A 22,725-nucleotide genomic window follows, 5' to 3' on the forward strand; every position below is an offset into this window, starting at 1 on the left:
GAGGAAATCATCAGTACTTTTGTAATTTTTAATAATATTTTGGAACTATTTCTAGAATTATTATGAGATGCTGAATGTACTATGTTTCTGAAATTATGCTCACTCACTTTTATTTCTTTCATTTTTTTATAATTTCTGTAGATCTCCTTAACTTTGTGTTTCTCTCTTTCCTGGTATCTCTGCTTCTTAACTGCTTTTTTGCAACTAGGGATAAGAAGCAGCTAAGGAGTTGTATGTGTTATTGAAGCAAACTTCTATGACATATCTCAGTGTAGTGGTTTAGTAGCATTATTTCACTTGTCGAGTATGGGTCAAAGTTGAGTGCTTTTCTGAAAACTTAAGAAACAAGGGGGAATAAAGCAATTTTTTTTTTTTTTAATGCTCCAGCTTTTGTGTGGAGAAAACAAATTTTTGTGTTTTCTCCACATTTTGTGTGGAGAAGCTTCATAGCACTTGGTTTATTCTTCTCTTCCTGAACATCTGAAGACTTGGTATTTTTTTTGACAAAATTAACCAGATTTATCACTTCCCCACATATATTTTTATATAAATACTTTTTTGCAAAGAACTCAAGTTACCTTCAGGCAGTGTTAGTGAACAGCAGATAACTCTCTGCTAAGGAATAAAATTTCAGATGTTATAAATATCAGTGCCAATGTTTTTCTCCCATGGATGGAGCTACATCAAGTTTAAATTTTAATTTTTATGTAATTTATATTTTGCAGGACTAAAGCACAGTAGGGTTTTTTTTTGCCTTGTGACACTTCAGGAACCCACAGTCCCAAATTTAGAGCAACAAGAAAAGAGGATGTATGACAGTGCTGGTGTGTAAATGTATACAGTCCAAATCAAAAAGTTATGGGTTTAGAGTTGTTGTGAAAGGGAACTGTGGAATGCTTTCTGCATCTTGCTCACTTCCATACCCTGCTGAGCATAGACCAGCACTTAGAGCCAAGTTCTGCCCTCTGATGTGCACCCTTGGATCCTGTTTCTAAGGCATGTGCATCTGAGATCAATACTTGGTTTTTATTTCAAACAGACAAGTAAAGAATGAGTACTACATACATGTTGCAAATTGAGCGAATGGCATAAGTAAAATTGCATATTTGATTTAGAAATACACAATTTTATCCCTTGAAGCTTTTGATAGAACTCTGGCATTCTTGTCTTGCTTTTACTGTTTCAGTCCTGTGAGGAATAATTAAATTTGTGGAGCTTTTGTTGCTTATGACCAAATACCTGAGAAGTTAATAATCATTTAGATTCTTATGTTAACTATGGTATACAATCCTGATCTGTGTTCAGTTTTGCATTTGTCCAACTGAATTTTGCTTTTTAAGGTAAAAAACATCTTTAGGGGAAGGTGTTTTTATTATTCCATTGCTTTTCTCTTTAATTTGAACTGCATGTGTCACAATATTGTTATGCATAAATATGTATACGTGTGCTCAGTGTCTTGCAATGGCACAGCTGTGAAGCTTGCTTCTAGGTTCTGAGGCTTTTACTTTCTCTGTTCTCCAAACTGTCCCTCACTAAGGTGTTGTAAAATTTTTTTTGCACATTGTCTAGTTGCACTGAAATGACCTTGAACCAGCATGGGAACATTCAGCCAGCTCATCAAGCTGGTCTCCTGCCCTGACAAGGCCAGGTGTAAATCAGGATGGCTGCTGTTGCCTTGGCAGAGGGCTCAGAGAGTAGGTAGAGTAGATGGTTCTCCAACAGGAGTTTGTTTCCTCACAGACAACAAGCCAGGCTCAATGGAAGCACAGACTGAATTCAGTCCACAGGGGTTCAGTTGCACCATGCTGCTAAAACCTCAGGAGTTACCAAAGCTGAATATTGTAGAGGATGTATATTCTTGAGATTAATTGGCATTGGTGGCCTTGAAATGACAGCTGCTATACAGCATTATAATCCCAAGAAAAAAAAATAATGTATGAAGTATCAAGAAAGTAGAAGGAATACAAGCAACTTTGCCTGCTTTTAAAATGTGTTCTTCTTTCTCCCTCTTTTCCTCCACCCCTACTCTGTCAGCCATGAAGACTTTGATTTTATATCGGGGACCCGCATGCGTAAGCTGGCTCGAGAAGGACAAAACCCGCCGGAAGGCTTCATGGCTCCGAAGGCTTGGACTGTGCTGACAGAATACTACAAATCCTTGGAGAAGGCTTAGGCCTCTTATTAACTGCAGATCAACCTTTGACGCCTGATTTATTTACGAGAAAGGGACCACACAGTCACCATTCATGTTGCTTTGTTGTGGTGTCTGTCAGGAAGTTCTCTGAAAACAGACTCTTTCTTCCTAACTTAGCATCATTCTTTGCCTGCCCTTATGGGTTCTATTATGTCCTGGCACCTAACTAGCTGCTGGTTTTAATGTCTTCTCTTTTATTACAGTTAATATTCTTGCAGTAGGATTTTTAACTCTTGTAATTTTTTATATTTTATTGCCTCTGTCCTGAGTTCTGCAGTTGTTAAATAGATGCAGCTTTTTCATATGTTATTTAAGCTGCTGGGTAGTGTCTGGTTTTAGTAGTTTCGTTTAGTTTAGTAGGAGAAAATGTAACAGTTAATCCCTTAACTATGGATGGATTATCTATAAATCAAAAAAGTAAAGAATGTTTAAAATCATCTGTAAAAGTATCTTCATCTTTATCTCATCATTATCATCTCCAGAAGCACTTAAAATTTATTTCTCTCTACATGTAATCAAAAAGCAGAAGTTTTTTTTTTATGTAGCATAATTAAAATTTTGCTTTCTTTGTTTAATTTTGGAGTTTATTGAGTTGTATGGTGATTCTCTTCTGCTGTGGACCTGTAAAGATGGCTAAGTAATGAATAAAAGAAAATACCTACTTTTCACTTTGAATTGTTAACAAATTCATATTGCTGTTGTATATACTTGCTGCCATAGTAGGGTATGTTTAATTTCATTTGATGTAACTTGCTGGTTTTTGATTCCAGATGTACTTAATCAGCCTACTACAACTTTTTTAAAAGCATGATAGCCCAAACTTAATTTCATGTTTAATTACTGCGAGAAAAATAAAGAAGATCTTTAGATTTTGGCATTTTCTGTGGTAAAAATGCTTAGTTCAGATATTAGTTTTCTGTCTATTTTTCAAAGTCTCCAAAGAGTAGTCTTGTGAGTCAGCTTTGCTTCCTTTAAAGACAAAGCATATATTCTTTTAGGATTCTTCAAAAATCCTGAATAAACATGAGAAATGAAAAGTAAAACATTTATTCAACTGTGAAGTAACACTGACTTCTCCGTGTCTTTTCAAGGTAATCAGTGGATTTGCAGGTAATCAGTGGAACAGTCATGACCTCTTGTAGCTAGAAACTACCTCATATCCTTGCCACAGAAACTTGCTTTTTTTCTTGTTAAACAGTGTATGTAGGAAGAACCAGCTCAGAATTTTTGTTAGAATGTTGATACTGGATGAAGCATGTCTTCATCTGGATTTTTTGGATGCCAGGAAGGTGATGAGGGGATCAGTGTAATGAATGGGATGAATGCTACTTGCAGTCTTTGTTTACTCGTTCACAGTAGCAAAGACAAATTCTTTGAGACTGACCTCTTTTCTTCCTGGCTCTGAAGAGATGTAGAATGTATCTTTTAGTGGAATTCTTTCCCCTGATAGACACTAAGGTGGAATTGGGCAAAAAATAAGAGGGTTGTTTATTAGAAAACCACAACAATTACTTGAGGCTGTTTTACTAGTGTCAAGCTTATTTCTTCAGAATCACTGAACAGATTTTCTTCAAACTTGACTTTCTTTTTAGATTGTATCAATATTTAGGATGTATAAAATCCAGAAGAAGGAGTCCATTCATCTATGTGCAGCTGTTCCTGCAAAACTTCAAGTTTAACTATGAAGGTGAACTAGATTTGGCAGCTGCTAAATGGGGTTTGTTGTTGGAAGTTGTAGTTTGAACTCTTTGTTGTCAGGTTTGATTCTTTTGCTAGCTGTGATGAAAGATAATATTTTGATAGAATAGCAAACACAGGTGAATGCCTACAGAATTTAATGTTTTTAAAATGCTGTATGAAGCCTGGAAAATAAATGGGAGTGATGAACGTGAATTTGAATCATCCTGTGACAGTAATTTAGAAGCAGGAATGCCTTCAAGCAAATTAATACAGTGATAACTAGCAGGTCTAGTTTTCTTGATGTCACCCATGTTGTTGTTATAGTGCTTCTGCAAAGCATTTCTTGCAGGGCTCTGTATTAAAGAAGCTACAGGCTTTTGTGAACTTAAAGCCACAGCATTCCCAGCATGCTAATGGGGAACAGAAGCATCTGATCAATTTGTAGGCAGGACTTGCTCTACACAACAATGTTTTCCTGAACTGTATGAGTTTTCACCGTTGAGTTCAAATATTTCCTCCTGACTACAGCTGCCTTCTTTAAGAAGGAAGCCATACATACAAGAAAAAGCTACCATACCAAAATAATATTCTTTTTGCCAGTGTCTCTCTAGCTTTTCCCTGCCTTCTCTCAGTGGATAGCATTATCAGTGGACAAGTCCTAGCATTCTGTTTTCAACAGTAGGATCAATTTCATTAAGGGTGCCATGGCATTTGAGGTGCTTCTGGAGACAGCAATTACGTGTCCTCCAGAAGGCAGCAGCAGGACTAAGGAGGTGAGGGTTGTTGCACCAAACATGTGCCTTCCCACCGCTGCTCTGGCACCAAGGAACAATGACCTCAGGACATGTCATGCAACAGAAGTAATGTGATCCATGGATCACTCTGATCTCATACGGAGGTAGGGACCTACCTATGCTCAGGATTACATTTGATAGGATGACATTTGATCAATGTAAGCAGGACCTAACTTTACAGCTGGAAAAATAAAAAGCTACTTTGTCTCGCTTCTTCATTTCCTAAAACAATCTTTTATTTTTCAACTGGGAAAATACCGGTGTCACTGTTGGACATGAAATAAGTCACACGGCTGCAGCTCAAGATATGATGAAGGAAAGAGAGCACTTTATTTCTTCTCCCAGGATTTATAGGTTTCTGACCACAGCCAGAGACTGGATAGTCAGGATAACACTTTCCCAACTGCAATGGCCGTGGGAGATCAAAAGACGTTTAACAGAAGGAATGTACACATATCTATGTTTAGTGTACACAAATCTGTATTTACTGTCCTGGGAAAGTTCTTTAGAAACTATGTCAGCAAGCTCAGAAGCTGAGTTTTCAGGGGGACATACTGGTCTGTACAGGAATCATGAATCTAAACAGTTGTATAGGTGTGTTGTTACAAAGACAGCAAAATCAAACTCCCAAGCATGTCATCATTCTAAAGGTTATTTAACAGTCAAGAGAAGTTTTACTCTGCTCATTAAGATCAGAAATGTCAAAAAGTGTTCCCCCTGCCTCATATTTTCTGCTGCTACATAGATTTACCTTATAAATGGTTCTTCACCTACTACTGTTGTACAGGATATTTTATGGCAATTATCCTGTACTTTTTGTACAGTCTCAAGATGATTATTCTCTTCCAGAGGATCATTCTGATGTATTGGGCATGTGATCTATGAAAATGGTAACACAATTGATCTGCGTGGGTGATACAAACACAGTCAGCTTTTCAAATTACAAGATGAACAAGGTAGGTTGAGGTTATCCTAATCCTTAGGGTTAAATAAATGGTAAAAAATTTCTACATCTCCTAGGTGAAATAATTCCTGCAGTTCCCATGAGCAACGTAAGAAAATGGAAACTTTTTCTAAAGGACCTCATGACCGAGAATTCATTTTCTTCCTTGCAAGTTCTTTTATGCCATTTTTTTTTTACGAACATGAATATTCAGGGTAACTTTTCACATAAAGATCTACAGGTTGTGATGTAAAAATAGCAGAAAAATGCTGAGGATGCTGACTTCTCTCTGATTTTTGTCTTTCCATAGGGAATCTGAACATTAGCAACTCAGTAATGCATCAGAGAAGCAAAATGAAAAATGCAGACTAGGTCCCAGGTTGTTTTTCAGATGCAGTTTGGAGCTAATCAATCTTCTACATCTGGAACAATGCAATAGAAATCAGAAAGGGAGGGAAATGAGAGTCTGTCCTGGCATTGTGGTTGTGGAAATAGACATGGCTAACATGACCTATGTAGCCAATACTGTAATTTGCCTGAATTTGAATCTCTCTTTCATTTCGTATTTCCTTAATTTAAAGAAGTTTCATAGGTGGGTCATTCAAAGCATTAAACTTACTGTCTTTCCATGCTAGAAAAAGTTACTTTGAGCATCCTAAACAAATATTAATGGTGTAGTCTAGATTATTTTCCCTTCCCAACAGTTTAAAGGTGCTAACCAGCATACTGAACCCCTTCCCTGTAAATGCGGACAGCTTCAACAAGTGTGTGTGTGTGTGTGTGTGACTTTCAGCATTCCTTTTATCTCTAGTCACGAACCAAAGTTATCATGCCAGGGACTGTAGGAACACAGGAAAAAACCCTCTCATCTCTGCTTCCCTGTGAGTCAGAAGATCTGTTACTTCATCTATGGCACCATCTCTCCAAAGACAGGGAAAGGTAAAACTAATCCTTCACTTAATATGGGAGAATTGATAGGGAAAAAAAGAAGATGGAAACTGAATCTTCATCTAACTTTGCATGTATGTCTGTAGGAATGAGATTTACTGTGGTGTTAGAATGTTTGTAAAAACATGTAGAGATGGTATTCTACTCAATCCTGACATAGAATCCCTTCAGCATCACCTGTAAAAAACCAGAGACTTTAGCCTGGAATGAGTTGGCCAAATTAAAGGCTGCAATGCAAGCAACTGATAGCTCAGAATAAGTATTTGGTTTATCTTTTTGAATTGGTCTTTGAAGCTTCTTGATTTAAATCAAAAATTCTTGACTTAAATGCTACTGAAGAGTGACTGCTTCCATTTCCCACCCCCTCCAGCCCATGCCTAGTTTTTTACAGATGGAGCTGAGAAGATAGGCTGCTAAGGGGAAATTTAAAGCCTTCAATGGCCAATTTGATGGATATAGGAGGTCCTTGACAGCAGCCAAACAAGTGCCAGGCAAACATGTGATTTTAAGGGTGACTGTGCAGAGGTTTCTGCTCATTTGTGTTTTGACCTTGAAGAAACCCTGAGGGCTGGAATACCAGTACCTCTTTTAAATTAGCTTTTTCATTCACAAAAAACTTTGCTTATGAATATAGCTGGATTTTTACTAGGCTTTTGAAGTGTCCATTGGAGGGGTTCCTTTGTTTCTTCTGCAAGCCTTGTGTCTATTCTTGTGGAATTATTTTTTTTTTATTTTTACCTGTATCCCTTTTCATTATTTAGTCTTTATTAAAATCACTTTTTTCTTCTCTATGGAGGTTATACATGCTCATGAGCCAGAATCATACATTCAGTATTTCCAGAACTGTTTGCCCTAGAAACCTCATCTTGATATAATTTTGAAGTTGAGGGGGAAACTATACTGAAAACTAGAAAACACAGCTTTAAAGCCACATCTGGACTGTTAGTGGTTCCAACTTTAAACAGAGAGTACAGAGATTTTATATGCCATAAAACTCAAGTAGCCTTGGATCCAGTATAAGAGTAGTCACCCGACCTTCATGTTAAAATCCATCTACACAATGCTTTGAAGGTTGATAACTGTCTATGTATAAAATGTGGAAAAAATACCAGTTACAGTATAAACTTTAGTGGGCTGGAAATAGTGCCCACATCTTGCTTTTATCCTCTGCAAGCAAAGCTGGTTTTTCCATGGAGTCCTATGTTCATCCCTCTAAATTTCAACATATGAGAAGAATACAAATATTTTGGCAATATCCATTTATTTTCATCTTGTAACAGCAATTATGGTGCATGTAAAAAAACCCCAAACCTTTCAGTCCAATCTGTCAGTTTTTATATTTTGCTGAGCACCTGCAGATCTCCAGGCTTTCTACCCAGATGACTTGTGCCTGAATTGTTGTGGTCTAAATCAAGTGTTTTTCTGATGATTGATAGTAAAGTTTATTGCAACAATTGCAATGAGACAGGTGAGAGACACCAGTATCCATGTGTTAATGTTCCCTGAACATGGTCAATACATTTTATTTATTATAAAACATGACAGCTTTTTCAGGACAAACCTACTTTTAACATGTGAACATTTCTCTGACTTCAGCAGTACTCCTTAGAGAATGAGAAATTATTTAGGCTTTTGTTTTCTTAATTTGATTTCATTGACAGCTTTCTCAAAGGCTTAAGTTGAAGCAGAAGAAACTCCTTTACCCTTAAAGATTGGGTTCAAATGGGCTGCCTGCTGTATAATGGAAAACTGTAGTTGATTAGTCAATGGAAGGTTATTTGCAGGATTGCTCATGTGTTATTGAGTTCTGCCTTGTTTATAGTTCATCTATGACCTGTGAAAAACAATATTTTAGTGATTTGATTCAATTGTTTCCAGACAATGAATACAATCATGAGACAAGTTCATGTTTAACTTTCCACTAGGAAAAAGTTTAGTGTTATTACTGCATCCTAGTTTAAATATAAACTGTCTGAAAGATACAGTGTTATAGTTAGATGAGCAAAAATTTCCTATCATACTATGTGACAGCAGAGCAATAAACATGCCATCAGAGCCAACATCATAAATACAGTGCAAAATGCTAACTATTATTGACACTTCTTCATTAGAGACAGTTATTTATAACTCCTTTGTTCCTAATTTCTTCAAGGAAAAATACTCCTTTCTGAAAACAGAAAATGTGTATTCCTTACTTGGTAGTTAGAGACGTTCAGAATAGCAGTGATTCTTTGTAGTTTTTCTGATTTGCTGTGAGTATTTTTAAATACATGAGCACTTCTGACCTCTACCATGAAATAGATTTGCAAAGAACATTTAAGTTTTAAAGTTTTTCTTTATAAATATTCTTGGCTATTTTGCTTATTATAGTTTGATCATCTTCCCTTCTGTATAAAGAAGTTGCCTTCTAAACATCAGTCTCATGTAGAGATTGGTGAATTTTCATCAACTATTAAAACAACTCGAATCCTTTCCTTTTTCATATTAGCCTTTGGTTCAGGGATTCATTTGTTTTGTGAGGATTTCTTGTCAAATACTTTATGGGCAAGAGAAAAATGTATTTAAAGATGCTGATTTGGTGGTAGAGAATTCCAGGATAACCTTTTTCAAGCACTGACAATAAAAACCCACATCTTGTAATATGTGGTTTAACCCCAGCTGGCAACTAAACCCCACACAGCTGCTCACTCACTCTCCCCATGTCCGGATGGGGGAGAGAATCAGAAGGGTAAAAGTGAGAAAATTCATGTGTTGAGATAAAGACAGTTTAATAGGTAAAGCAAAAGCCACACACACAAGCAAAGAAAATGAGGATTTCGTACACTGCTGCTTATGGGCAGGCAGGTGTTCAGCCATCCCCAGGAAAGCAGGAATCCATCCTGTGTAATAGGTTCTTGGGAAGAAAAACAAGATCATTGTGAATGTAAACCTCATTCTTTTTTCTTTCTCCAGCATTTTATGCTAAGCATGCTGGCATACGGTGTGGGATATTCCTTGGATTGGTTGGGGTCAGCTGTCCTGGCTGAGTCTGCCCCCAACCCCCCTGCTGGTTTAGTGAGAGCAACCAGCACAACTTCAAAAGAACATTGTGCCTTTTCTATAATCACAATTAAGGTTCAGCATGTTCTGCCTAAAACATGTGCAATTTTTTAATGTGCTTGAAAAATCAAACATGAAAGTCCTGATTTATGCAAGTGTCCCCCCTTGACAGGGGAGACCAATGTGTTTTCTCTCTTATTCAGCCATTTGCATCGTCTTCAGTTTCTAAACTTGTTGAATGAGAATTGGAAAAGAACTGCAAATCCTGGTCAATCTAGACCAACCCTGCACTAAACAGCTTCAAACAAGAAAATTCATGGTTTCATTTAGACATAAATAATTGACTTTTTTCACCTATATGCAATAATTTCTCATTTGAGGTTTTCCTACATAACAATGAAAGAATATTCAGCTTCTCTCTGCACTCTTGGTTTGATTGTTATCCTACATGTCTGTGGACCTTGAAGCTAGTGCTAAGGAATTAGGTTCTTTTCCATGTTGACTTTCTCACTTTAAATACAGAAGACATGTTTGATGTTCATCAGTGTGAATTTGAAGAAAGATCATTCTGCCTGTGAAAAAATGAATCTGACTCTACTGAGAGCCTCCTGAGCTCAGTCTGCAACAGAATGTTGGAGCTTTTATTTTGACAGAAAAGGAATAAGCCACTATTTTTTAAAAATGTGACACAATTGGGTTTTTCAAAGAAACAGACTTATCTTAACAAGACAAATAAAGACAGAAATGCAGCTTACAGAATGATCAGTACAAATTAAGGTCTGCCCACTAAAATCCAGAGTTTTGTGACTGTGTATACTCCCCAGGGAGACTACCACTAAAGTCAAGAATTCCAACATCGAAGAGGATTTTTTGCAGTATGAATTTATTATGCATTTCATGATTCCTGTGGAATTTTCAATGTCTGCTCCATCTTCGTGTGCAGTTTTAACGAAACACCGTACATCCACACAATATTCTAGCAGCGTACATTCTCCTCTTGAATCTTTTTCTTCCTTTTCTTACAGGTTACTATCATTGTTTCAGGCTGAAAATTTTCTTAGCTCAGTTGTTCCAAGGGAAGCATTGCAATTTAGAAGGGAACTCATGCAGTTTACAGTTTCATCAGTCAGCTGTGCAAACTAAGAGAAAGAACTGGAGAGTGTTCTCTGACAATGGAGTTTCTGGTTTTGGTCAGGGTCAATATAAAAGGAACATGCAGTATTTTTTTGATTGTTTTGTTTTCTGACTGTTACAGATGTGGTTTTGGGTTTTATTTTGGGGGGGTTTTGTTTGTTTTAGTAAACATTATTCAGCCTGTCATCTTTTAATGGTAGTCTGTGAGCTTTTCTGGGAAGTGCAGCTCACAAGTTTAAAACCATTGCTCTACAAGAACAGTTAATGAGTTTTCATTAATTCTGCCTATGTAAAATTGCAAAGTACAGATGCATTCAAAGAAAAAAGAATTAAAAAATATATATTATGAGTTAAGTAGACAGTATTTGAGAGGTTAGCATGTTTGTGAAGAGGAACCGAGACCCTGAATTCTGGGATTGGTTGTCTTGTGCACTACCTATTGAGTTATAGCCAAAGCAAATAGCACTATTTGTCTGGTAGAATGTTCATCTAGAATAGTCTTGCCTACACAATATGTTGTGTCTGTGTAAGAAGAAATCATGTAGAGTATTAATGTTCTTCTCTTTGCCTTTCTCTTTAAAAAAGCAAGCATTTTCTGCCATGTGGTTGTGCCTTAATTTTGATTGCTTTGAGATTATTGATATTGGACCTGGTGGCCTTGGCCTTTCAAACTTTGTTTTTACCTGGACTCTAGCTATCACTCTGGGGCTCCAGGAGCTGCTTCTCTTTGGGCTCAGCTGTTTCCTAACTGTGGCAGATGCTGAATCTCTCTCACAGCTAGAATTTTTGGGTTTTCTGAGCATGCTTTTCAGTGAGCTTTGCTATTTTTATTATTTCTGGAGCATGTTTTTTGTGGTCTGTGGTTTTGGGCATGTGGTTTCCCCCTCTCCCTTGTCATATATGTGTATCTGAAAACAAGTTACTGTAGTATAAACCAAAATGTCCTAATTCACTGTCTCTTTTTGCTTCTGCTGCTGCTTTTTATGTCACAGCTTCCTGTCAACAACCTAGTTGCTGAGAAACAGCAAATGCACACAATATCCAGCAATAGCTCAAGTACTGGTGTGCTACCAGTGCTGTTTAAGTTACAAATACAAAATAGTGTCATAGAAGCTACTGTAAAGAAAGGTATTTCCCTCCCAAACAAACCAAATAAAACTTTGCTTCTTCACACAGGCTCTGAAGATTGGAACAGCTTTAGCTCCAGATATCCTGGAATATTTCTGTACTTGGCAGAAACTGCTCTTTTGATGTGGCCACGTAGTAAAGACAGCTGCAATACTTGTGACTGCTCTAATTCCATTGCTTCTAGCTTTAGTTATAAAAGATTCTGTCTGTGGAACACCAAGTGGCAATGCACGGGTGAAGCTTGCTGACAGAACTTGTGCCAGATCTGGAAGCAGAACACTGCATTTATTTGTCGTTTCCTTATTCTTGCCATGTTATATTCCTTTTGTTGGTACAACAATCAGAGTGGTTTCTCTTTAAAAATGAGGAAACACAGTACAAACCCAAATGACATGGAAGCAGTTGAACTGAAGAAAGTGAGGAGCTCTGAATTACCTTTTAATGTCTCTAAATAATACATATTTCATCTTTTGACCTCATCTCTTAATTGTTCTATATTTTGTTCTCTCTAATACTTCTCTGATGAGCAACACAGATCAAAGAGATTAAAACTTGTTTGCTACTGATCTGACATTAAGGCCGTGATTCCTTAGTGTTTCAAGGTAAAATGAGAAACAATCATGGTAATGAGGAAAACCTTTTTGTTTCCAATATGAAAAATCAAGCTGTATCTACTAGTTCTTCATTTGCAAAGTCTTCACAGAACTATTCTAACAGCATCCATGGTACTGATGCAAAACCTGGGGAATAGTCAAAAAGACTTTATTTTTTTACAGGCTTCATTGGAGACAAAGAGCAAAAGAGAAGCCAGCTCTTCCCCAAGTAGAAATGTGCCAATCCTGAAGTGAGTGCAGGAAATAGGAGAACAAATAAGTTTCAAATCAATACAGACAAAATACTAAAGAAATTTAGTGTTTTCACTGATACTGGTCCTAATCAGATTTCTTTATTAAAGAGCTGATTGCATAAAAGCTGAAAGATTAAGCTTGTTCAAAGAGCTGACTATCACCATTTTTTGTTTTTAAACTGATTTTCAGTTATCCAAGAGCTACTAAATTTGTTTTAATTAATAAGACTTTTAAATTGTAGGAGGATGGAAAAGTGCACTTGTAAAGTGTTAAGTTTCTTAATGTTTCAGATTTTTCCTTTGTCTCTGGTACCATGACTGTTTTCAACCCAGACAGAAAATAAAACTTAATCTGCACGTTGATGGTTATTACACATGAGCTGTCTCTGGGCTCTGTCAGAGCTTCTCTGAGGGCTGTTGACCTTGCACTAATTAGAAGATGTCATTCCCAATGGGCTAACAACAATCTGCCCTTAACATTCATGCTCTGGGATTAATTTAATGGGTGAAGTGCAAAATGCTATGTAGGTTTCTGTGAAAACAGGCTACTATGGGAACAGCTGTTTAAGCATGTTCTTGCCTTGGTAGACTTTCAAGCTATTTGAACTTTCTTTCTGTGGCAGTCATTGCTGGCAGATGCCCTCTTATGTTCAGAGGTGAATCTTGTCTCTGGAAAAGTAATTCTGTAAGTGCAAAGAAAGTGCATTGTGGTTTCACTGCAGGAGTCAGTACTTGATCTTTTCCTGACACTGCTGAACAAGCCTTGCTCTCTTGTATATTAGAGTGATTTAATTGGAGGATTAAAATATTGTTGAAAACTTAGTGGCTGCTGAGGGATTTCTACTTCCCTTTCTGTCTTAGTTTGTAAAATTGAACATTCTCTGTAAATACATGTAGAAGAACAAAAATCTTCTCTTTGCAAAGTTCTGCTGAATAAGCACAACTGTATCAGTCATCCTCAAAATTAAATACCAGCCAGACCTGCTGTTCATATGTGACATGCTTATTTACATTTGCTCTGATCTTTTGCCCAAATAAAAAAGCAGGAACTGAATAGGTTTTAATTACAGGCTTATTTAAGCTCTGTTTTGTGGAGACAGCCATGAAGTGTCATATTTATCTGAGCAGGACTTTTGAAACATGGTCCTTTTTACTCGCCATTTTATCTTCTGAAGAAGGAGATATCAGATGTGTGCTTTTTTGTGTTTTGTTTAATTTTCTTCTGACAGAAGCATGCATTTAGTGTAATGACATTAGGGTACTTCTGTCATAAAGAAAATAATGAATTAAATTAATAATTTTTTTTCTCATTGTAAGTCTTAAACAAAAGAATTTGCATTTTCATTTTTAGGGTATGTAGTTTTATAGGGTTCTATTTTGTCAGAGCATGAGGAGGATAATATTAGACTAGATTCATCTTTCTGAAGTTTGAAAGGGCTTTTCATTGCTTCTCAGAAGAACTTGTCAAATCTAACTTCTGTCAATTTTGGTTAATTGGTTTCTCTAGATTCCTACTAAAATACAGTTATCACCCATGAACCAAACTATTTTGCTTGTGGTTTAACCATTTCAATTTTAGAAACAATTTATTTTTCAAACTACATTTGCATTAATTTTTTCATGTTGTGATGTTTTTCTCATTTACTAGAAAAGTTCACTAGGTATGCCGGTCAGTTTCCACAGGACGAGATGCCTGATGGGTGAGAAAGATGTACTCAGTATGGTGAAATCCTGTTACTAGACAAGTTTTATCCTAATTTGTGCTCAAGAGTTTGTTCCTGATGCTTTTTGGCTTGCAGAATTAGTTCTATAGAGTTCTAGTGCTAAGTGTTATTTAGTAAGAATCACGTCCTGAGAAATACAAGAGGCCTTCTCTTACAATAAAAGCTCTGAGTGTAATATTTTTCTTTTTTATGAAGTGAAAATTGAGTGGGATATTTTTTTTCTTCAATGTTGCTCCCATTCAAGGAATACCAAGGTATTTTTAAGTGTTTATGTATTCATGTAGAGAGATAGAGGGAGAGAGATAGATGGGAAAAGAGAGAAAGTGTCTTAACCACAACATATGTTTCTCTGGAGATTCATCTGTTTTCTTCAGTGACAAAGCCACTTGATTATCCCTGTTGGGATTGCAGGCTAATACAGCTATGGAAAAATGAGCTGGATGCCATATTGCTTAATCAGTCAAGTGGTTGGTTAGTCTAGTTATTTTGTGCAGAGGATGGATGCCATAGCCTCTGGCAGAAACAGTATAACATTAATTTTCAGATCCTGTCATTCTTTGCTAACAGTTGGGAAAAAGATATTTGGTAGACAACTAAGCTTGGAGTATTGCAAACCAGCTGTATGAAAATCAGTGAGGAAGGGTAAGCAGTACCTTTTCCAGGGTTGGAATGTTTCTTGGACATTAAGGGGTTATGCAGAATATTATTGTAAGCACTTTCAGGTTACTCACTTCAGTTGTCAAAGTTACCTTGACAAATCTCTTAGGCCTCTTCATATGGCTACTAAAGAGCAAAGCCACCATTTGACACATAAGGGAAAATTTTTAGGATTCAAGATAGCATTATCCCAGCTCAGAGAAGCACACTCAGTGTGGGTTTGCAATAGTTCGTTGTAACTTCATGATGCACGTTCAATGACACAGAGAGAATAGATAATATCACCAAGAAAAGCTTTCCTGCTAAGCCAAAAGTAAAAAAACTTTCACCACTATTAGGTTTTAGTATTGTTCAGAATTTCATAAAGGCCTCAAGCAAAGCTCTTAGCACTTTTTCCTCTTTTACACTGAGTAGAAGAATCCTGGTTTGAATTAGCATGATATTCACTGAGACTATAGTGAGGAAAACGCTTACAGTTAACTTTCATTTAATCATTTGTTATAATTCAGTTTGATGTCATTTAAAGAGAGTAATTCTAGTCTATAACACAGAGGAATTCTGCAGGAATTTATCCACTGAAAGGGTTGTCAAGTATTGGAATGGCTGCCAAGGGAAGTGGTGGAGTCACTATTCCTGGAAGTGTTTGATAAACAACTGGGCGTGGCACTTAGACCTATGGTTTGGTTGTCATGGTGGTGTTCAGTCAAAAGTTGGACTTGATGATCTTGGACATATTTTCCAACCTTAAGGGTCTGATGATTCCATAACTGACCTTTTGAGTAGGTATAACTTTGTCCCATGCTTAGAAATGGAAAATTTTGAAGAAATCATCTCCCAGATGATACAAGGGTTTTCTCCATGTCTGGTTTTTAAATTAAGCTGCAGCTCAAATGAATGCTCAAGATTTCATAGGGCTGGATTGTCCTTTTCTCCTATGCTGGAGATTATCTTGGCTATATAACTAGAAATGTTTTATACCTGGAAGCAGTAGTAAAGGAGGAAATGGGAGACTGATATGAAGGAAAACTCATGAATATATGCACTTGTGCATACAAAAAAACCCCCAATAAAAATCCTGTTCTATTGTTATGTAATAAAAATGTCACGAATTGAAAATAATGGAAATTGTAATGAAAAAAAAAGACATGAAGAATAGTCTGTAACGTTTTGAAAAAGAAATCAATATAGTTTTCAGGAATTAATTTATCTAAAGAACCAGCTAGTATTTCTGACTAAACCCATCCGTTACTTTTTCATCATCTTGTTTTGTTACTCTTCTGTCAGTCACATTTGCCTCTCTAGTTTGATTTTTTGCATTTTGTTCTGATGTGCTCCTATGACTCTGTGTTCAGGACTATTGTGGTTAAGAGGTACAAAGCTTGTTATTTTGTGCAAACCTATTATGAGCTGAAGTAAAGCATTCTGTATTTGATTATGTGCTAGCATTTAATGTCCTTGAGTCTATTTAATACTTCAGATTATTAGAACTTGTGCTTTGAATATATTATTTTTGCAACTATCTCATCTATTTTAATTTTTATCTATGTGGTAAACTTTGATATTAGATAATCTCAAAGTAAACCTTATTTGTTTAGCAATGATGGCAACAGAACACTTTTGGAACCAAAGTGTAGCATGACAAATGGTTGTTAGAAGGAAGCCCATGCCTTTTTATCTTTAAGTGCAATAGTAAAATCTACCCCAAACAGAAGTTTCTGCTCACCACTTGAGCAGAAAATACATACTGATGGAAGCAGGAGTTTCTCTTCTGACTTCAGGGGAGCATTAGAAACAGGCACTTTTGGATTTGGCTCAGAAACTTGTAGTGATGTGAGTCCTTGAAGGTTCAAGTGGAGAACAGGCCTTTTAGTCTGGCCTTTGCATAAGAGATTCATATACTCTGGGTATATGGATTATCCTACATAAAAGGTCTTCATCAGTTTTTACCATATGGTTAAAACATATATACATATTTTTGCTGTTACATCCAGGCACTGTGAGGCAGCTGGTATTAATGAATAAAAATAGCCAGCAAAATCCTGGCATGTGGTTGCTAGAAGGAGCAATTTATAGCCAAGGGTCTTTTAGATTACTAGAAAGGAGAAGAAAGGAACAACCCCAAAACACATGACCTCTGAAAGTATGTATGAACTCTAAATTTCATCTGCATTTTGGGCACCTGTATTGCTCAAGGCAAAGAATATGGAACTGATTAAAAGATATTAATTTGATTTCTATTGCTAAAAAATACAGGGAGGGAAATTGAGAAGTGTGGTGTTTTGGGTTTCTTTTTTAAACACCATTGCTCTAGTTTGTCATTTAACTGATATTATTATCAAGACATTTGTAGCTTCATAAAGAGGCTGGGAGAGATACACTTCTTAGAATAAATGAAATGTAACTTACAAGGTGAGCCTTGGAAGGTGGTTTTTCTGTAAGGCAAAACTATGAGTTCTAGTAATTTATTTCATAGCCCTGGATTAGATTTTTGCCTTCTAAAAAATAAAGCTGACCTTCCTTCTCCACAGAGCAATGACAAAACGCAAGATTCTTATGTTTCAGAAAATGACTCTTTGGTAGTCCTTGGCATTTCATAATTGATAGTTTCCAAGCACAGTGAAGCTCATTTTATGGGTTTATGTTGTTGGATTTTTTTTTTTATCTGTTTGGGTTTTTTTTGCCTCATAAGCACTGTGGTTCAAATAGTGAATGATGATCAATATAACATGCAAATGCTGTAGAGTGTGATCAGTAAAAGCTATTATTGTGTTGTAGTGAGAAAAACGTTGCAACTTTATTTGCAGTGTGACTATTGCTTGCTTCAGCTCTTAACTGCTATGAACAGGCACCAGCAGCCTGTTTAGGATGGGGTGTGGCATTCTGGTGTTCTGCAGAACCATGAAGACTGGTATTAGATTCTGTCATAGGTTAGCAAAGTAAAGAAAAATACAAAAAAAATAATAAAAGTATGATAGAAAGAAATTTAAAACTGGCAAACATTTTATGGAAGTACATTTTAAATGCTCCATAATTCATTCAATTAATTCAAAAATAAACTGAGTAGTGCCCAAATTATGTTAAAGTTGGGAAGGAACAGAGATCCTGATTTAGAGAGAAACTCAGCACCAGCATGCTGTGTTGGTCAAAGAAACTAAAATGAGAAAGAGGAATGTATTTTGTAGTTAGCATGATTATGAGTTGAAACAGACTACATAGAGATAATACCTTTTTCTCTTGTTTCATAAAAAGGCCACAAGCCTTTGAAAGGTGCTTTAGACAAAACAAGGCTTGATGTAGGTGAATCCAGGTGAAATACTGTAGGTATGAGGAGGAGCTATACAATGGCATAGAGCTGATCCACAGGAAGGACTCTGCAGAAAATATCCATCTCTACTAAAATTCGTCCTGAATGAGAAGTTTCAAGATTGCATTTGTCACTCTGACTGCAGTGACAAAGGAACAAGGCTTGCAGCAACTTTGAGATATGACCAAATTTTTCTTCCCTATAAGGCTGAGGGGAGCATAAGCAGGATACTGATGTAAAAAGTGGGACAACTTATTTCCTGATTATGCATCTATGAACTCCAGAAAAGCCAATAGGGGTAAATGCCTGGTGGTTTTGTGGCTTCATTGCAGAAAAACTCTTGGAATATGTAAATCATAAACAGCAGACAGTTCTAGTGAGAACTCATTTCACAGTTAAAACTGCTAGCTCTGTGTTTTAGCTCTTTTTCATTCAAAAGGTAATGCTGCTTACCATTGGTAAGTTTAAATTTTTGATACCCACCATTGTTGGTAATGGCTCGTTAGATGTTTGAAAATGTGCATATTATTAAACAGTAATATCCGTTGTACATTTCTGTTTGGCAGGTGTGAAATGCACATGTGTGGATGGTTCTAATACACTGCCTTGCCTTTGTGCTTGAAAGCTGTCACCTGTATGTTTTGTGGATTTCCAGTGACTGTTGTCAGCAACCATTGCCTGTGAATATCAGAGAAAGAAGAGAACCAGGGAGAGGCACGCTTTGATTTTTCAGCAAGAAATGTATGAAGATGGAAAGCAAAGGTTGGATGTTTACCTAATCCTAACAGAAAATGTAATTGCAAATTAAAAAAAAAAACCAAGCCAATCAAACAAAATAATCCCACAAAAATAGTTTAGGAAAATGGGTGTTTCTTGTAACAAAGTATGAATACAAGCCTTGAACAGAAAATTCAGGCTCACTGTAGTTTGTAAAGCATTGAAAATAAATGTCTGTGATAGTGAGGTACTTTAAAACCTCTTAAAACAAGTGTTTGTACCTAGAATTTTAGCATTTTTTCCAGGCAAATTCAATTCCAAAGCTCCCACATGTGAGGCATTTCTAATTTTACCCAGCTGAAATTTATCATGTCAGCTTCCAGTTCTGAGTGCTGTGTTGTTTTGTTACTTGGAGAGGGTTGGAACTCTTCATTTTTGGAAAATTCTCGCTCATAAACTCTAAGTGATTCTTCATTGTGGCTGAAAAAACGATAAAAATCCTTGAGTGTTTTATATCAAATAGTGTCAACCTCCTCTTAACATACTGTTCTTACTAATGGTTTTCTGTGGAACTGCTGTTTGACAACGTCTGTTACAGAGTGTTTTCAAAACCAAAGCATTGATCCACTCACAGAGGTCAGTGGTGCAAACTCACAAACTGGTGGTGGAGGGATCTTCCTGCAGAGAGAGCAAGCTGGCCCCTGGAAACTGAGTGTGTGTGCAAGTTCTTACCTCTTCTGCCTCATGGTAAGGTACTTCTCTTTCAGAAGGAATAACCCATCTGTGGGTCTTTTGGAATAGTAGAGTTGCTGTAGCCACATGGTCCAGCCCCTACCCAGGGCACTGTTATCTGGTGGTAGGAAAATGTGTGGAAAGTAAACATTTATATAAAAACATTGGGATTTATTTGCTCTGTTGTGCCAGTGTGATATTATTATTATTACAGAGAGCAGTAGGTGCAAAACAGATGAGTAATAAAATAACTCCTGTCTTTGCCATGGTCAGAATACCTTTCCAGATTGAGCAAACCAAAAGCTTTTTTTTTTTTCCTTATATTTTTTTTTTTATTGAAAGCATTATTTACAAGACACTGAAGCATTTCCATGGCTAGCCTAACACTGTAATTTGAATATTTCCTCAGTTACAGCCCTTTATCGAAATCCTGAGGGTTCTGAAGAATGGATTTTGGTGTCACCAGGAGACAGTTGTCTCACACATGGATTGGTACCAACTGTACTGAGCAGAATACTGAGGATGTTTGAAAGTGCTGTTAATTCTGAAAAAGAAACTTATTTTGCTACGGACTACTCTCTGTCATCTTAAAAATGTGGAGTCTTAAGATACATATAAAATGTCTAAAATATGTAAGAGAAGAAAAATCTATGTAAAATTTCTCTAAAAATCCAGATAAACTATGGTGTATTTATGATGTACAAGAACTTAAAGTACCTCTTCTCTGTATTCAGTATACTGGGGAGTCCATTCAGATGTGTGGGCTGTCATACCTATTGATGCTTTTAAATTGACTGAAATGAAAATAACTTCTTAAAGTCTTATTGTACAAAGTGTGCAGTTATTGAATTCCATTATTGAGTGTGATAAGAATCTCGGAGGTCTCAGTGGCTGTTTTATTGCTGGAGTACATTGCACATGCCTGCTGAAATGAACTCTGTGCATTACACTTAAATGGGAAGCAGTCTGCTTCCAGACCTTACAGCCTTTAAGTATCACACAAGAAGAAAACATGGCAAGATAAGAAAATGCCAATAAGGCATCCTGTGATGAAAAACAAATGCAAAGTACATTTCTGATTTATCAACTTTTTGAATTCCTCTGTTTTCTTTCCATACCTGGAAGAAAAGTGTACTGTTGTTTACCCCCAGGACAAGGCCTGAGGTGGTGATTTGATTAATCTTGATAAGCAGTGCTAGGTACAGTTGTGGGAGGAGGTCAAAGGTTCATATAAACACCACCTGGCTCCATTAGTTTTACTACAAGTATCATAGTTTTTTATGCTAGTTAACTCTGGGAAGACTTATCTATGACATGGAAACTTGAGTGAGTGAACACAGGAATGTAAATGTTCAACATGAAACATGAAAATGTTTAACAAATACATTGTAAAGGTTGCTTAAATATTTTAATTAATAATAGGTAATTTTTTTTTTAAGTGTATGATGAGGACAGCATAATCTTTTCCCCAGAAGGCCTTTCTGTCAAAAGAGTTTCTTTGTAAATTCTTCCTGTGTCTTGGTATTATGTAAGCTAAAAGTCCCTTGGCTACAATAAGTATTGGTTAGCTGACCTTTTGAATCAACATTTTAAATAGTTTTTTTTTCAGCCCAAAGTTATTTGTAAATGAAACAAATGAAATTACTTTAGATTCATTACTTGTCATGCAAGTTTATGGTAGAATAACCCAAATAACACATGCAGGAGAGCTGCAATTGTAGTTTCTGTATTCTAAGGGCATTTTTGAGACTCTTTGTATCTTTGCCCAATCATCTTTCCACAATTTCAGACCAGACAGAAGCTTTTCAGGGAGAGGACTGATAGGACTCTAAGACCCTGCCAAAGAAGAGCAGTAGATCTTTCACAAGAGTGCCCACCTAAGATGATTTTTTTTTTTTTTCCCCTGCTTTAAGGTTAAGTGACAACTATTCCAAAAAAGGACCTGAGATTCCTAGGAAACATGCAGGAGGATATGAAACAAGTGTGGCCATGCACTGGAATGAGCCCATGGGAGGGTCACCAGTATCATTAGAGACCTGTAGCACATGAAGCACAAGAGTAGAGAGCAGGCTTTATTCAGCCTTTGGGAAGGCTAAAGGGAGACCTTGTGACAAACACTTGGTTGAAAGTACATAGCAAGAACTAAGAGGCAACAGACACAAGTGGCAACAAATGAAATTGTGAGGTATTAGAAAAAATCATATTCACATCAAGGGGTAGTCAAATATTTAAAATAGTTGTTCAGAGAGAGATGAAATATCCATCCTCAGGGATATTAAAAATTCACCTGGACAAGGTTCTGAGTAACCTGCTTTGAACAGGGAATCAGATGATCTTCAGAGGTCCTTTCTGAATTATTCTATGAACCCTGGGGGAGAAAAGGGAAGAACAAAAGTGTTTATTTAGAAAAAAAAAAAATCTTATGGCTCTGAAGTGAATTGTGTGTTGCAATGTTAAAACTGACCCATGGAAGAAAATCTGGACATTTTGAGAGACATGTCTTGGAAAAACATCTAGATGAAGTCTCTCCCTATCCTGTAATTTGACAAAGATATTTATCTTTGTACTTCTTCACCTTCCTCAGCTGTAGGGAACATCTGTTCCATGAGAGTTACCATCTCTTCATTAATTTATATCTGCAGACGGGAAAAAAAGATAAGAAAAATTGAACTTCAGAAAAAACCTAGGAAAAACAACATTCTCTTGATTGTTTTTTCATTGTAGCCTTTCTCACACTTAAGGAAGTTATCCTTGAAAACTGTAAGAGCACACTTTGTGACAAAAGATTGCTTTAGACCTCCTATGATTTCCATAAAATGGTCTCACATGCTTTTAAGAAGAAGGCAGTGTGTAATTACAATAAAATAAAAAAAAAAAAATTCAA

At 36.5% G+C, this 22,725-nt stretch overlaps 1 protein-coding gene and 1 long non-coding RNA gene across 7 annotated transcripts in view; both read left to right on the top strand.

Moving 5' to 3' along the window:
* The window catches only part of PAPSS1 (3'-phosphoadenosine 5'-phosphosulfate synthase 1), a 57,394-nt gene extending 54,323 nt beyond the window's left edge, over positions 1-3,071 (top strand). For all 6 annotated transcript variants that reach the window (XM_086887994.1, XM_086887991.1, XM_086887992.1 and 3 more), the window contains one exon: positions 2,035-3,071. In XM_086887994.1, coding sequence (XP_086744120.1) covers positions 2,035-2,173 — 139 coding nt within the window. In that variant the 3' untranslated portion in view covers positions 2,174-3,071. The remainder of the gene's footprint in view (positions 1-2,034) is intronic.
* Positions 3,072-19,490: 16,419 nt separating this feature from the next.
* LOC111928339 (uncharacterized) lies at positions 19,491-20,659 on the top strand. The gene is made up of 2 exons (XR_002864030.2): positions 19,491-19,856; positions 20,251-20,659. It is a non-coding gene; the product is annotated as an uncharacterized LOC111928339 (long non-coding RNA).
* The last annotated feature ends 2,066 nt before the right edge of the window (positions 20,660-22,725 follow it).

The sequence above is a fragment of the Cyanistes caeruleus genome, chromosome 5 (assembly GCF_971803275.1).
Source record: "Cyanistes caeruleus chromosome 5, bCyaCae1.hap1.1, whole genome shotgun sequence".
In the NCBI taxonomy this organism is placed as follows: Eukaryota; Metazoa; Chordata; class Aves; order Passeriformes; family Paridae; genus Cyanistes; species Cyanistes caeruleus.